Here is a 14,304-nt window from a genome sequence, read left to right as displayed (position 1 = left end):
CAGTGCGGCATTCACGCCTGTGATCCTTTTTGCAATTTAATAAAGAATGTTTTCTATATTTATTTGCATATAAATACCAATTATGTGTTTGTATTTCCTGTAGAAACCCTCCATTGGCCTAAAAAAGAACTGTCTCGAAAATCTGTTCTGAATGTGGAAAAAGTGTGCAATCCAGAGAATACAAAAAACACCCAAGGGCGGTCTATGAGTGTTTTGCGAGACACATTTACCACTGGAACCAGCAGTTACAACGTTCAGCTGCAGGGCAAAGAGGGAAAAAAGCAACAACCTCAAAAAGAATCTTTTGGGGCACAAAGCAAAAAACGTAGGAAAGGAGGAAAACTTTCCAGTACATTACGCGGCAAAGAGCTCCATAAAACCTGCACTTCCTCCCAGAACAACTCTTGGATGTATGGCCGAAGGATCATGCCAAGTTTTAACTCTAAAGCAAGAGCGACCCCTGCTAAGTATCCACAAAGTATCTCTGTGGCGGGAAACAGCATAGGATTCTCACTTAGGCCTAAAATCAAGACCAGGAGGAGACATTTTTTTTCCAGCCTAACAAGTGGAAAGGAGCCTGAAATCTCAAAGCCAAAGGAAGACGTCTCTGGGAAGAAAATTTGTATATTAAATGCAATAAAGCCATTAAATGTTGAAAAAGAGAAAATTAAGTTTTTTAAGTCTGCATTTTTAAATGATCCTCAGTTTGAATATGCCAATCCTGCACTGCCAAACGTCTTAGTGAAGCACAGCTATGCCTCCGACAAGTTTCTTAAACAGGTATTAATAAAACCCTTAAAATGTTTTTTTTACTCTCTTGCAAATTTACTTTCCTTTATCTTCATCCCCTGGGCCAATTTCCTTTGTTGTTGTCCCCCTTCTTCCCAGAGCCATAACTTTTTTATTTTTCTGTCAATGTGGCCATGTGAGGGCTTGCTGTTTGCGCAAGGAGTTGTACTTTTGAACGACACCAATTATTTTGCCAAATAATGTACTGGAAAATGGGAAAAAAATTCAAAGTATGGTGAAATTTAAAAAAAAGTGCAATGCCACAATTATTTATTTTATTTTTAACCATGTTCACTAAATGTTAAAACTGACCCCCCCGTTATGATTCTCCAGGTCATTACGAGTTTGCAGATATCAAACATGTATAGGTTCCTTTTTATTTGAGTGGTGACAAAAAAAGACCCGTAGCGTCTCCATTTTTCGGGATTCTGGACTGAGTGAGGGCTTATTTTTTGCACGCCGAGCTGACATTTTTATTTATACCATTTTGGTGTAGGTATGGTGTTTTGATCGCCTATTATTGCATTTTATTGCAATGTTGCGCAGATAAAAATTTTTTTACCTCGTTACACTGTTTACTGATCGGATTAATTCTTTTTATATTTTGACAGATTGGGCGTTTCTGAACGCAGTGATATGAAGTATGTGAATTTTTATAGTTTTCATATTTGTTTTATTTTGAATGGGGCAAAGGGGTGATGATTTAACCTTTTGTATATTTTATTTTTTTTTTTATATTTTTAAAGGCTTTTTTTTCTACTTTTTAATTGCTTTACTAGTCTCCATAGGAGACTTGAAGCTGCGATCTTCTGATAACTTGTGCTACACATAGCAGGGCTTCAGCAGAAATGCTCATCTGCCTTCTCCTATCTCAGTAATGTAACAATCTGTCTTCACTGAATACAGATTTTACTCCAGAATTGAGAATTTTGATAATGACTGATGAGTACTGGCAGAGAAAGAAACAAATCTATATATTACAAAGTTGCCTTATTTCAAGTGTACTATTGATTTATGAAATTAAAAACCAAAACAAACTGTTACTTTTTAACCCCTTAACGACCGCCGATACGCCTTTTAACAACGGCTGTTAAGAGTACTTATGCCTCAGTGCCGCTTTTTAATGGCGCTGAGAAATAAGGGGATAGCGCCCCCCAGAGTTGGGAAAAAGTCAAATTTCCTATTTAATTTCTCTCTCCTCTGATGTGATCTAGCACATCAGAGGAGAGAGAAATGGGGTCCCCGAAGCCCCCCAGTACCTCTAGTGTCCTTAGACCCTCCTGCCTCCCTCGGTGATGTTCCCCGGCCATCGGCGTCCTCTTCCGGGAAGAAAATGGTGGGTGCATGCGCAGTTCCCCCGCCAAGATCTGCCGGCTGGCACCTGGCAATAATAGGAAATTTTTCCTATTGGTTCATTTTGATCACTGTGATAGACCCTATCACAGTAATCAAAATAAAAAAAAAGTAAATCAAGCCCCCCTTTATCACTCCCTTAGTTATGTAAAAATAATAAAATAAAAAAAAGTATTTATTTCCATTAGGTTTAGTGTTATGATTGGGGTTATAGCTAGGGTTAGGGTAGGGGTTAGGGTTATGGTTGGAGTTATAGTTGGGGTTATAACTAGGGTTAGGGTTGGGCTAGTGTTAGGGTTGGGGTTATAATTAGAGTTAGGGTTGAGCTAGGGTTATGGTTGGCGTTATAGTTGGGGTTATAGCTAGGGTTAGGGTTGGGGCTATGGTTAGGGTTGTGGTTAGGGTTATGGTTAGGGTTGGGATTAGGGTTGGTGGTGTGTTAGGGTTGGGGGTTACAGCCAGGGCTGCCACTAGGAATTTCGGAGCCCCATACTGGCAAAATTTTTGGGGCCCCCTTTAGACTCCGCCCAGGCTCCACCCCAGCCCCGCCTCCACCCTTCAAACTGTCCACAGTCCCACTGCCCTCTCTTGGAAAAACTCCACTTCTCACCAATCACACATTAACAGTTCCCATCACCACATCACACATATTGCCGGCAGCTTTTGTTTTGGCCAAAAGATTTTTTAAGCTGCCATCACAACACTGTAGACACTGTTGACCGAGCTCTACTCTACGCTAACCTATTAAATATTTGTTAAAATATGCAATACAATTTAGGACTATTTTTATTTATTTTTCAATTTTTTAAAATGACCAATAATATCACATACAAGGGACAAATACCACCACACTGTGTCCAGACAACATATTACCACCACATAGTGACCTATAATACCACATACAAGGAACAAATACTGCCACACCATGACCAGACCACATATTACTACCACAAAGTGACTGAATACTACAATACTGATCAGTAATAAAAAAAAACACAATACTATCACCATAAGTGCCTTATACACAGGAGATCTGTACTTAGTATGCAGTGTCTGTGTACAGATAATACAGTGATCAATGACATTATACACAGGAGCTCTGTATATAATGTACAGGTAATACAGTGATCACTGGTGACATTATACACAGGACCTCTATATATAGTATACAGTGTATAGTGTCAGTGTGTTACCTATACACTAACTCACCAGTGATTTCTCTAGGTTAAGTCCTTCATCCTTGCTTTTCAACTTTCATCCAACCCAGATCACCATCATGTCTTCTAGCCAGGGCTCATCTCTGCAGTGTCAGGAACACCGCACTGCACTTGCTCACTGAGCCAGTGCGCGTGTCCTGAGTACAAAAACAGTGCTCAAAGATACCTGTGGAGCGGGGCAGCAGCGGTGACGATGCGTGCTTCAGACTATCAGGACCTGAAGCACGTGACTGCTGGGGCTGTGACCTAAGCTCAACAGAGCTAGGAGCTGCAGGGGAACTCCTAGAAAGGTAACTATGGGACAAGTTAAACCAGGGGAAGAGTCTTGAGGAGATCATTTGCATATTCCCAGTGTCTTCTGGGATAAGTGAAGAGTCTCCGCGAGCTCAACGATCACTGGGTTTTGGCCGTTGCAGCTGAAAAGAGGAAATCGGAAAACCAGGGGAAGAGTCTTGAGGAGATCATTTGCATATTCCCAGTGCCTTCTGGGATAAGTGAAGAGTCTCCGCGAGCTCAACGATCACTGGGTTTTGGCCGTTGCAGCTGAAAAGAGGAAATCGGAAAACCAGGGGAAGAGTCTTGAGGAGATCATTTGCATATTCCCAGTGCCTTCTGGGATAAGTGAAGAGTCTCCGCGAGCTCAACGATCACTGGGTTTTGGCCGTTGCAGCTGAAAAGAGGAAATCGGAAAACCAGGGGAAGAGTCTTGAGGAGATCATTTGCATATTCCCAGTGCCTTCTGGGATAAGTGAAGAGTCTCCGCGAGCTCAACGATCACTGGGTTTTGGCCGTTGCAGCTGAAAAGAGGAAATCGGAAAACCAGGGGAAGAGTCTTGAGGAGATCATTTGCATATTCCCAGTGCCTTCTGGGATAAGTGAAGAGTCTCCGCGAGCTCAACGATCACTGAGTTTTGGCCGTTGCAGCTGAAAAGAGGAAATCGGAAAAACCGCGCGCCGATCTCATCTTTCATCGTTTTTAAGAAATCTCAAGATGGAAGAGGCCAGGAGCCATTTGGTGAGCTGCATTTCTTGCTACATGTTCACAGATTTACCAGTGGAAAAGCCAAACTTCACATGCCACAAATGCAAGCTTGTGTCCCTGTTGGAGGAAAAGTTGCAAAATCTCGAAGAGAGGTTAGCTACGTTGAAGATCATTAAGGAAGGTGAAGAGTTCTTGGACAGAGCAGAATTATCTCTTCATGTTACAGAAAGAGAAGAAATTCGAAGTGCACCTGAAGAAACAGAGGAATGGAGACATGTGACCCAGAGAAGCAGGAGGATCAGAAGGCAGTCAGCACCCATACTGCTCAGGAACCAGTACCAGGCTCTCACGCAGGAAAACGATGAAGAAATACATCAGGATAAGACTTTGCCAACAAACAGCAACCTTGTACGCCCTCAGAGTCCTCCTGGATGGAGAAAGAAAAATGTTGTGAAGAAGAAACGGAGAGTGGTGGTCATGGGGGATTCCCTGCTGAGAGGAACAGAGGCCGCTATCTGCAGACCGGATATAACTACAAGAGAAATGTGCTGTCTTCCAGGTGCAAAAATTAAAGATGTGTCTGACAGGATATCAGGACTCTTCAGACCTACAGATGACTACCCATTCCTGCTACTACATGTGGGGACAAATGACACCGGAAGAAACGACCTGGAAATCATCTGCAGAGACTTTGAAGACTTAGGCAAGAAAGTGAAAGAACTGGGAGCGCAGGTGGTCTTCTCTTCCATCCTCCCAGTGGATGGCCATGGAACAAGGAGGTGGAATAAGATTCTGCAGGTGAACAACTGGCTACGTCGATGGTGCCGTCAGCAACGATTTGGATTTCTGGATCACGGAGTGAACTACTTATACGATGGACTACTTGCTAGAGATGGGGTGCACCTTACGAAGACTGGAAAGCATGTATTTGGAAGTCGCCTTGCTACACTTGTAAGGAGAGCTTTAAACTAGAACAACATGGGAAGGGAAGCAAAAGACCAGAAAAAGCCATACACCTGACAAATGCTATTGAGAACTCTGCTATTAGAAGTGGAAAGGAAGAACAAAGACGAAAGAATCTAATTACTAAAAATATTGGAGAAAGAGAAACCAATCACAAACTAAAATGTTTCTATACTAATGCACAAAGCATGGGCAACAAACAAGGAGAATTGGAACTACTAACACAGGAACAGAAATATGATGTAATTGGAATCACTGAAACTTGGTGGGACAATACACATGATTGGAATACAAGACTAGAAGGATACAACTTATTTGCAAGAAACAGACTTGATAAACGAGGAGGGGGTGTCGCATTGTATGTTCGAAACGCGTATATCTGCACAGAGATTGAAGCTTCAGAGACTGGGAGTTCTGTGGAAACTGTTTGGGTAAGAATACAAGGACAGAACAATGGAAAGGACACCATTGTAGGCATTTACTACAGGCCGCCTGTGCAAGCCGAAGATATAGATGAACTCTTTATGCATCAGATGGCCAAGTTCTCCAAAAAATATGACATAGTTGTCATGGGAGATTTCAACTATCCAGACATTTGTTGGGAATCTCTCTCAGGCAAAACTAACAGGTCAAGGAAATTCTTATCCTCTCTTGCTGACAACTTTATCTTCCAAAAGGTAAGGGAGAAAACAAGGGGAACTGCTACCTTGGATCTAATCCTTATAAACAGGGAGGAAATGGTTGAGGAGGTAAAAGTGGCTGGGACCCTAGGAGGTAGCGACCATGCTATTTTAGAATTTTGGATTACTAGAGGTGGAAGACCTGTGAAGACTCAGACGTCAAGGTTAGATTTCAGAAAGGCAGATTTTAAGGGATTCAGAAAGAGAATTGGAGGGATCCAATGGCTGGATATCCTTAAAGACAAAAATGTCCAGGAAGGATGGGAAATCTTGAAAAATGAAATTCTCAAAGCACAGTTGTTAACAATTCCGAAAAGAGGGAAGAATAGGAAGCATTTAAGGAAACCAGGATGGATGAACACAGAACTTAAGCACATGCTAAAAAGGAAGAAAAAAATGTTTATAAAATGGAAAGAGGGAGGCATATCTAAAGAAGAATATAATGCTGTCTGCAGAACCTGCAGGGCACAAATCAGATTAGCTAAAGCTGAAAATGAACTGAGGCTTGCAAGAGATGTCAAAAGCAATAATAAAGGATTTTGGGGATATGTCAAAAGTAAAAGAAAAGTCAAAGATGCTATAGGATTTTTACAGGATGAAAATGATGAAATGGTAAGACAGGATGTTGAGAAGGCTGAACTTTTAAATTCCTATTTTGCATCTGTTTTCTCTCAGAAAGGAAATGCAACATCAACTGTTATTCACTGTCCTATTAAGGGAATAGAAGAATCCAGGATATCTATAAACAGAAAGATAGTGAGGAAACACTTAGCTAACCTAAATGAATTCAAGTCTCCAGGTCCAGATGAATTACACCCCAGAGTACTGAAGGAGATAGCAGAAGAAATTTTTGAACCCCTCTCCATAATCTTTGAAAATTCTTGGAGAACAGGAGAAGTGCCAGAAGACTGGAGAAGAGCAAATGTTGTTCCTATCTTCAAAAAGGGGAAGAAGGTGGACCCAGGCAACTATAGGCCGGTGAGTCTGACTTCTATACCAGGAAAGATCTTTGAACAAATTATTAAACAACATGTATGTCAATACCTGGATAAGAATGAAGTGATTAAACAGAGTCAGCATGGGTTTCTAACTAATAAGTCATGTCAGACTAACTTAATTTCCTTCTATGACGGTATCACTGATTGGGTGGATCAAGGAAATGCTGTAGATATAGTATATCTTGACTTCAGCAAAGCATTTGACAAAGTCTCTCATACAATCCTTATTGAAAAAATGACTAAGTATGGAATGGACAAGGCAACTGTTAGGTGGATTCATAACTGGCTTAGTGATCGGACCCAAAGAGTGGTCGTAAATGGCTGCACATCCAGTTGGAAGAATGTCTCAAGTGGGGTACCACAGGGCTCTGTCCTGGGCCCTGTATTGTTCAACATCTTTATCAATGATTTAGATGAAGGAATTGAGGGTAAACTGATTAAATTTGCTGATGACACAAAGCTAGGAGGGATAGCTAATACTAGAGAAGAGAGAGAGAGGATTCAAAAAGATTTAAATAAACTGGAGAAGTGGGCAGCAACAAACAGAATGGTTTTTAACAGGGAGAAATGCAAAGTACTACATCTGGGCAATAAAAATGAAAAAAGCATATATAGAATGGGAGGAATAGGGCTAAGTGACAGCACATGTGAAAAAGACTTGGGTATACTAATAGATCACAGACTGAATATGAGTCAACAGTGTGATGCAGCAGCAAAAAAGGCAAATGCAATTCTAGGATGTATTAACAGAAGCATACAGTCTAGATCACGTGAAGTCATTATTTCCCTCTACTCCTCTTTGGTCAGACCTCATCTGGAATATTGTGTCCAGTTTTGGGCACCACATTTTAAAAAAGACATCAACAAACTGGAGCAAGTTCAGAAAAGAGCGACCAGAATGGTGACCGGTCTGCAAACCCTGTCTTATGAGGAAAGGTTGCAGGATTTGGGAATGTTTAGTTTGCAAAAGAGAAGACTGAGAGGAGACTTAATAGCTGTCTACAAATATCTAAAGGGCTGTCACATTGTAGAAGGATCAACTTTATTCTCATTTGCACAAGGAAAGACTAGAAGCAATGGGATGAAACTGAATGGGAAGAGACACAGATTAGATATTAGAAAAAACTTTTTGACAGTTAGAGTGATCAATGAGTGGAACAGGCTGCCACGAGAAGTGGTGAGTTCTCCTTCAATGGAAGTCTTCAAACAGAGGCTGGACAGACATCTGACTGGGATGATTTAGCGAATCCTGCTTTGAGCAGGGGGTTGGACCAGATGGCCCAGGAGGTCCCTTCCAACTCTACGATTCTATGATTCTATGATTCTAAGTTACCAAGGGGCATAGACAGAGACGTAAACCAGATCAAGCTGGGTCAAAGCACGAGACAGCAGGACAGTACCAAAGGGTTAGACAGAGCGAATAGTCAGGAAGTAGCAATAGATCAGAAAACCAGAACGGGCAATGGACGGTACAATAGGGACAAACTGTAACGGAGTAGCAATAGCCAAGCCAGGAGGTCAGAACCAGAGAAGACAATAGTACCAAAACGAGAGAGTACAGAGTGAGGGGACAGACCGGGTCATACACGGGAATCAAACAAGCAATGCAGTATACACGCACACCACGGGGGGTCAGACACACAGCCAGAATAACAGTATAGCTGACAGGGAATCCTAGTCTGGACTGAGTATAAATACCCCTCCCAGATCCAAAGAGAGGCCGGCAAAAGTTAACCCTGTGAGAACAGGACATTAACCGTGTCCTAACCATGACAGTACCCCCCTCTTAATGGGGGGCCACTGAACCCCCAGGTTTCTCAGGGTATCTGGCATGAAAAGCCCGCACCAGTCGATCAGCATGCACCGAACTGGCCGGAACCCATGACCGATCCTCAACGGAATATCCCTTCCAATGAATATGGTACTGAAGTCTCCGGCGCACCCACCGTGAATCAATGATGCGCCCTACCTTGTACTCCAGTTGACCCTCTACCAACACTGGTGGAGCCACAGATGAGGGATCTTCTCTAACTGTCCCCACAGGTTTTAATAGGGACCTGTGGAAGACATTAGATATTTTGAAGGAGGTGGGCAACTGTAATCTGTATGCCACCGGGTTGATCACCTCTACAATCTTGTATGGGCCAATAAATTTTGGGCCCAACTTCATAGAGGGTATTTTAAGTTTGATGTTACGGGTGGACAACCAGACTTTTTCCCCCACTGTTAACGCAGGACCCAACCCCCTCCTCCTGTCCGCAAAATGTTTGTACTTCTTCTGGGCTTTGGAGATGTTCCCCTGCACTTCCCTCCAGAGGGTTTTTAACTGTTGTACCATCCCCTCAGCACCAGGGCAATCCGAGTCCATACGGGAAAATTCCCCAAACTGCGGAACAAACCCATAATTGACCTGAAAGGGAGACTTTCCAGTAGACTGATTAATACGACAGTTGAATGCAAATTCTGCCATGGGCAATACTTCACACCAGTCTTCCTGTCTGGAGGAGGCCAGGTGTTGTGAGCTCATCTGTTCATTCACCTTTTGTGAGGATCTCCCTCTTCTGGTGAAGGAAGGTAGTGAGGCTGATTTGGATGAAAGAAACCAAACACCTGATCAGGTGGATTGTGACTGGGTAACGGGAACTTCAGACTGGATATAAGGCAGCCGACGCCCTTCTGAGTGGCTGGTGATTTCTCTGCTGGATTCTTGGAGACCAGTCTGATTCCTGCTTCCCAAAGATAAGTTTTTGCTCTGCTATTGAACTTATTAGTTTTGGTTTTGTTTTCCTTGTTTTCTGAGTTCAGCCATCCCCGGCTGGGGGTGTGCTGGATTCTTTTTCCTTGATCAGTGTTCTCTTTTGCTCTGCTTTCAGAATATTCTGAGTGCTGATATAGGGTTTGAAGTCTAGTGACTTCAGGGTCCTTTTTGCTTATCAGTTGTGTTGGTAATATTTTTAGCAGGGTTTTCTCAGATTGCAGACAGCAGCTTTTCTGTCCTGTCCTTTTTAGTTAGCTTGGGCCCCATCGTTTGCTCAACCTATCTTTCTATCTGTGTTAGTGTTTTCATCTTGCTTCACCATCATTATATGTTGGGGGCTGCCTATTGCTTTGGGGTCTGCTCTGGGGCAGTCAGTTTTTCCCTTTTCTCTCTTTAGGCTTATGTAGATCTTCGGCTGTGACGAGGTGTCTATGATCACCGTAGGAACACTCCACGGCTACTGCTAGTTGTGTGATAGGATTAGGGGTCTGCAATCCACTAGTTTCCAACCTCTCTGATTTTCTGGGCTGAGCTTGTGTTTTGTTTTTTCCTCCTCGGTGACTCAATTATAACAGCCAGGCATCTCAGAATCTGCTCAAACGACTGGTTGGTGCGTTCAGTCTGTCCATTGGATTCCGGCTGATAGGCAGAGGAGAATGACAACGTGACCCCCAACTTCATACAAAACGCTCTCCAAAACCTGGCCACAAATTGCACACCCCTGTCCGACACCACATTCACGGGCACTCCATGCAATCGAACAATGTGCTGTATAAACAAGCGGGCCAAGGTTTCAGCAGATGGTAACGCTGGTAATGGCACAAAGTGGGCTTGCTTAGAAAATCTATCAACCACTACCCATACCACTGAGTTGCCCTTGGAAGATGGAAGATTAGTGATAAAGCCCATGGACAGGTGTGTCCATGGTTTATCCGGAATTGGCAAAGGCACCAATTCCCTGGCCGGCCGAACCTGAGAACTTTTAGAGCGCGCGCACACCCCACAAGTATTTACAAACCTTTTTATATCAGTACCCATAGAGGGCCACCAAAAACCCCTAGCTACTGCCCCCCGGGTAGCTGCAATACCAGGGTGTGCACTTAACACAGAATCATGAAATTCTTGAAGGAGTGTGAGACGGAATTGTTTGGGTACAAACAATTTACCTGGGGGTTTATTCCTGGGAGCTTGTGCTTCCAGAATCTCTCTCTGTAACTCAGAGGAGATTTTGGCTACAACCACTCCCGGTTGAAGAATGGAGGAAGGAGGTTCTGGAGGGGACACAGAATCAAAACTTCAGGATAAGGCATCCGCCTTTACATTTTTAGACCCTGGTCGGAACGTGATGGTAAAATGAAATCGAGAAAAAAAAAGTGCCCACCGAGCCTGTCTGGGGGTCAATCTCTTAGCAGACTCGATATAGGCCAGGTTTTTAAGATCAGTGATGACCGTAATGGGATGAGTGGCCCACTCCAAAAAATTCCTCCATTCTTCGAAGGCCAATTTAACCGCTAACAATTCCCTGTTACCGACATCATAGTTTCTCTCGGCCGAAGAGAACTTCTTAGAGAAAAAGGCACAGGGTTTGAGGTTAGTCAGGGTAGAAGAGGGGCCCTGTGACAATACTGCCCCCACCCCCACCTCCAAAGCGTCGACCTCGACGATAAAAGGTCTTGACGAATCGGGTTGTACCAACACAGGGGCTGTGGTAAAACACTCCTTTAATGTAAGGAAGGAATTTTTTGCGGCCACGGACCAATTTTTTACATCTGCCTCTTTAAGAGCGAGGTCCATCAAGGGTTTCATCACCTGTGAGAACCCTTTAATGAATTTCCGATAATAATTAGCGAAGCCCAGAAATCGCTGCAACCCCTTCAGGTCATGAGGCTGCACCCAATCGGTAATGGCCTGAACGGAAGGTTCCATGCGGAATCCCTCCCCGGATACAATTACACCCAGAAAAGACAGTTCTTGCATAAAAAATGAGCACTTCTCCAGCTTAGCATACAAATGGTTCTCCCGGAGTCTCATAAGAACCGTATGTAGATGGTGTAAGTGTGACTGACTGTCCTCAGAGTATATCAAGATGTCATCCAAGTAGATGACTACATAACGCCCAATCAAGTCAGAAAAAACAACATTAATGAAGTTCTGAAAAACAGCAGGAGCGTTAGTGAGGCTGAAGGGCATAACCAGCTTTTCAAACAGCCCCTCAGTTGGCAGGAACGCTGTTTTCCATTCGTCCCCCTCCCGGATCCTTATAAGGTTATAAGCCCCTCGTAGATCGAGCTTAGAAAACCATTTGGCCCCCGTGAGTTGGTTGCATAGATCAGGAATCAACGGGAGAGGGTACGTGTTCTTAACAGTAATTTTGTTCAGTTCCCGAAAGTCGAGGCACGGTCGCAACCCACCATCTTTTTTTCTTTATAAAGAAAAACCCCACTGCCACGGGTGAGACTGAGGGCCGAATATGCCCCTTGCGAAGGCTCTCTTTGATGTACTCTTTCATAGCTAGGCGCTCAGGCCCAGACAAATTAAACAAACGAGCCTTGGGTAATTTGGCTCCAGGTACTTAATCGATAGCACAATCAAATGGTCTATGTGGTGGGAGCGCCTCAGCCTCGCTTTCAGAAAACACGTCTTCAAAGTCTCTCAGGTACTCTGGAATACCCTCCAGACCGACAGACGACACAGATACAGATCTTAACAGATTGACAAAAGGAACCGGGTTAAAACACAGACCATTATCATTACATCCCCATCGGATGATCTCCCCCTTCACCCAATCAATGAGAGGATTGTGGCGTTGCAACCAGGGCATCCCCAATACCAGTCCTGCAGGCAGATTATTCATAATGAAACAACTTAACTTTTCCACATGAGTGGAACCCATTTTCATAGAAAAAATTTCAGACATAAAGAAAATTCCATCCCGGGTAAGAAGGGATGAATCCACAGCCACAATTTTAACAGGGTCTTTTAACCTGACTGTCCCTATCTTATGAAGAGTCACAACTTGGGCATCAATCAGATTAATCGAGGAACCACAGTCAACAAAGGCGATCATAACAGGACCGCCAGCAAGTTCCAATTCAACCTGGAGCACCATCTTTGTACATGAGAAAAAATGTACCTGGGAGTCTGGACAACCTCCTTGATTGTTGCCCAGACTCAGTCATTTCTCTGATGGTTTCTCTGAAGAAGGGCAGAAGGGGTAATTCCTTTTCCAATGTCCAGAGGCTCCACAGTAAAAGCATAGTAGATTGTGTCTATGGTGCCTTCTCTCTTTCTCCTTAACCGAGACTGACCCAACCTCCATGGGCTCAGATACAGGTGCTGTGTCACACAATTTGGGGTACAAGGGAGACTCTTGTTGCATCAGTCCTCTAGCACGGAGTCTCCGGTCCATACGGACCGCCTGCATCATGGCATCCTCCAGGGTATCAGGGGGAGGATGTAATGCCAGAGCGTCCTGCAGACAGTCAGACAGGCCCCTGCGGACAACCCCCTCAGGGCGGCGTCGTTCAGGATACTTCGGCGGTCCAACATCTAAACTCTGAGCAGAACCATTCAGCAGAGTGCTTCCCCTGGGTTACACTCATCACCATAGCCTCTGCCAGACGCACTCTATCAGGATCATCATAAATGTGCCCCAGAGCCTCAAAGAACAAATTCACAGACATACGTTCAGGAGCAGAGGAAGAGAGAGAGAAAGCCCATGCCTGTGGAGCCCCCTGAAGTAGGGAAATGACGACCCCCACCCTCTGGAAATCATCCCCGGAGGAGCGGGGCCTCAGAGAAAAGAAAAGCTTGCATCCTTCTCTGAACTCCCTTTTATCCCCTGAGAAAGGGTCTGGCAATTTGACCGGAGATTCGGGGGATGCCAATGACACATCTCTATCCCCAGCACTAGGCGCCCCTGCAGCGATAGCCCCCTGCACAGTATCCACCAACTGTTGCTGGGTATGGGCCATTGTGCGCTGTTCCACATTAAGTTTGTGGAACATTTGGGTCAGGTGCTTGACCTGATTAGCCAAAGCTTGTATGGGATCCTTGAGGATAACACACATTTTTTTTTTCCCTTTAGAGGAAAAAAAAAACTGAAATGGTCAGCTATAATGTCAGGAACACGGCACTGCACTTGCTCACTGAGCCAGTGCGCGTGTCCTGAGTACAAAAACAGTGCTCAAAGATACCTGTGGAGCGGGGCAGCAGCGGTGACGATGCGTGCTTCAGACTATCAGGACCTGAAGCACATGACTACTGGGGGCGTGACCTAAGCTCCACAGATCTAGGAGCTGCAGGGAAACACCTAGAAAGGTAACTACGGGACAAGTTACCAAGGGGCATAGACAGAGACGTAAACCAGATCAAGCCGGGTCAAAGCACAAGATAGCAGGACAGTACCAAAGAGTTAGACAGAGTGAATAGTCAGGACATAGCAATAGATCAGAAAACCAGAACGGGCAATGGACGGTACAATAGGGACAAACTGTAACGGAGTAACAGTAGCCAAGTCAGGAGGTCAGAACCGGAGAAGCCAATAGTACCAAAATGAGAGACG

At 44.2% G+C, this 14,304-nt stretch overlaps 1 protein-coding gene across 4 annotated transcripts in view; it reads left to right on the top strand.

The window, feature by feature from the left end:
• The window catches only part of MATCAP2 (microtubule associated tyrosine carboxypeptidase 2), a 138,855-nt gene that overhangs the window by 34,557 nt on the left and 89,994 nt on the right, over positions 1 to 14,304 (top strand). For 3 of the 4 annotated variants that reach the window (XM_073549994.1, XM_073549995.1, XM_073549993.1), the window contains exon 2: positions 104 to 780. The exons of the other annotated variant lie outside the window; for it this stretch is intronic. In XM_073549994.1, the coding sequence (XP_073406095.1) occupies positions 205 to 780 (576 nt within the window). In that variant the 5' untranslated portion in view covers positions 104 to 204. The remainder of the gene's footprint in view (positions 1 to 103; positions 781 to 14,304) is intronic. 4 annotated transcript variants of the gene reach the window in all.

This window comes from Dendrobates tinctorius, unplaced genomic scaffold, assembly GCF_039654945.1.
Source record: "Dendrobates tinctorius isolate UK_male_01 unplaced genomic scaffold, ASM3965494v1 ptg000162l, whole genome shotgun sequence".
In the NCBI taxonomy this organism is placed as follows: Eukaryota; Metazoa; Chordata; class Amphibia; order Anura; family Dendrobatidae; genus Dendrobates; species Dendrobates tinctorius.
This window is presented reverse-complemented; position numbering and strand designations above follow the sequence as displayed.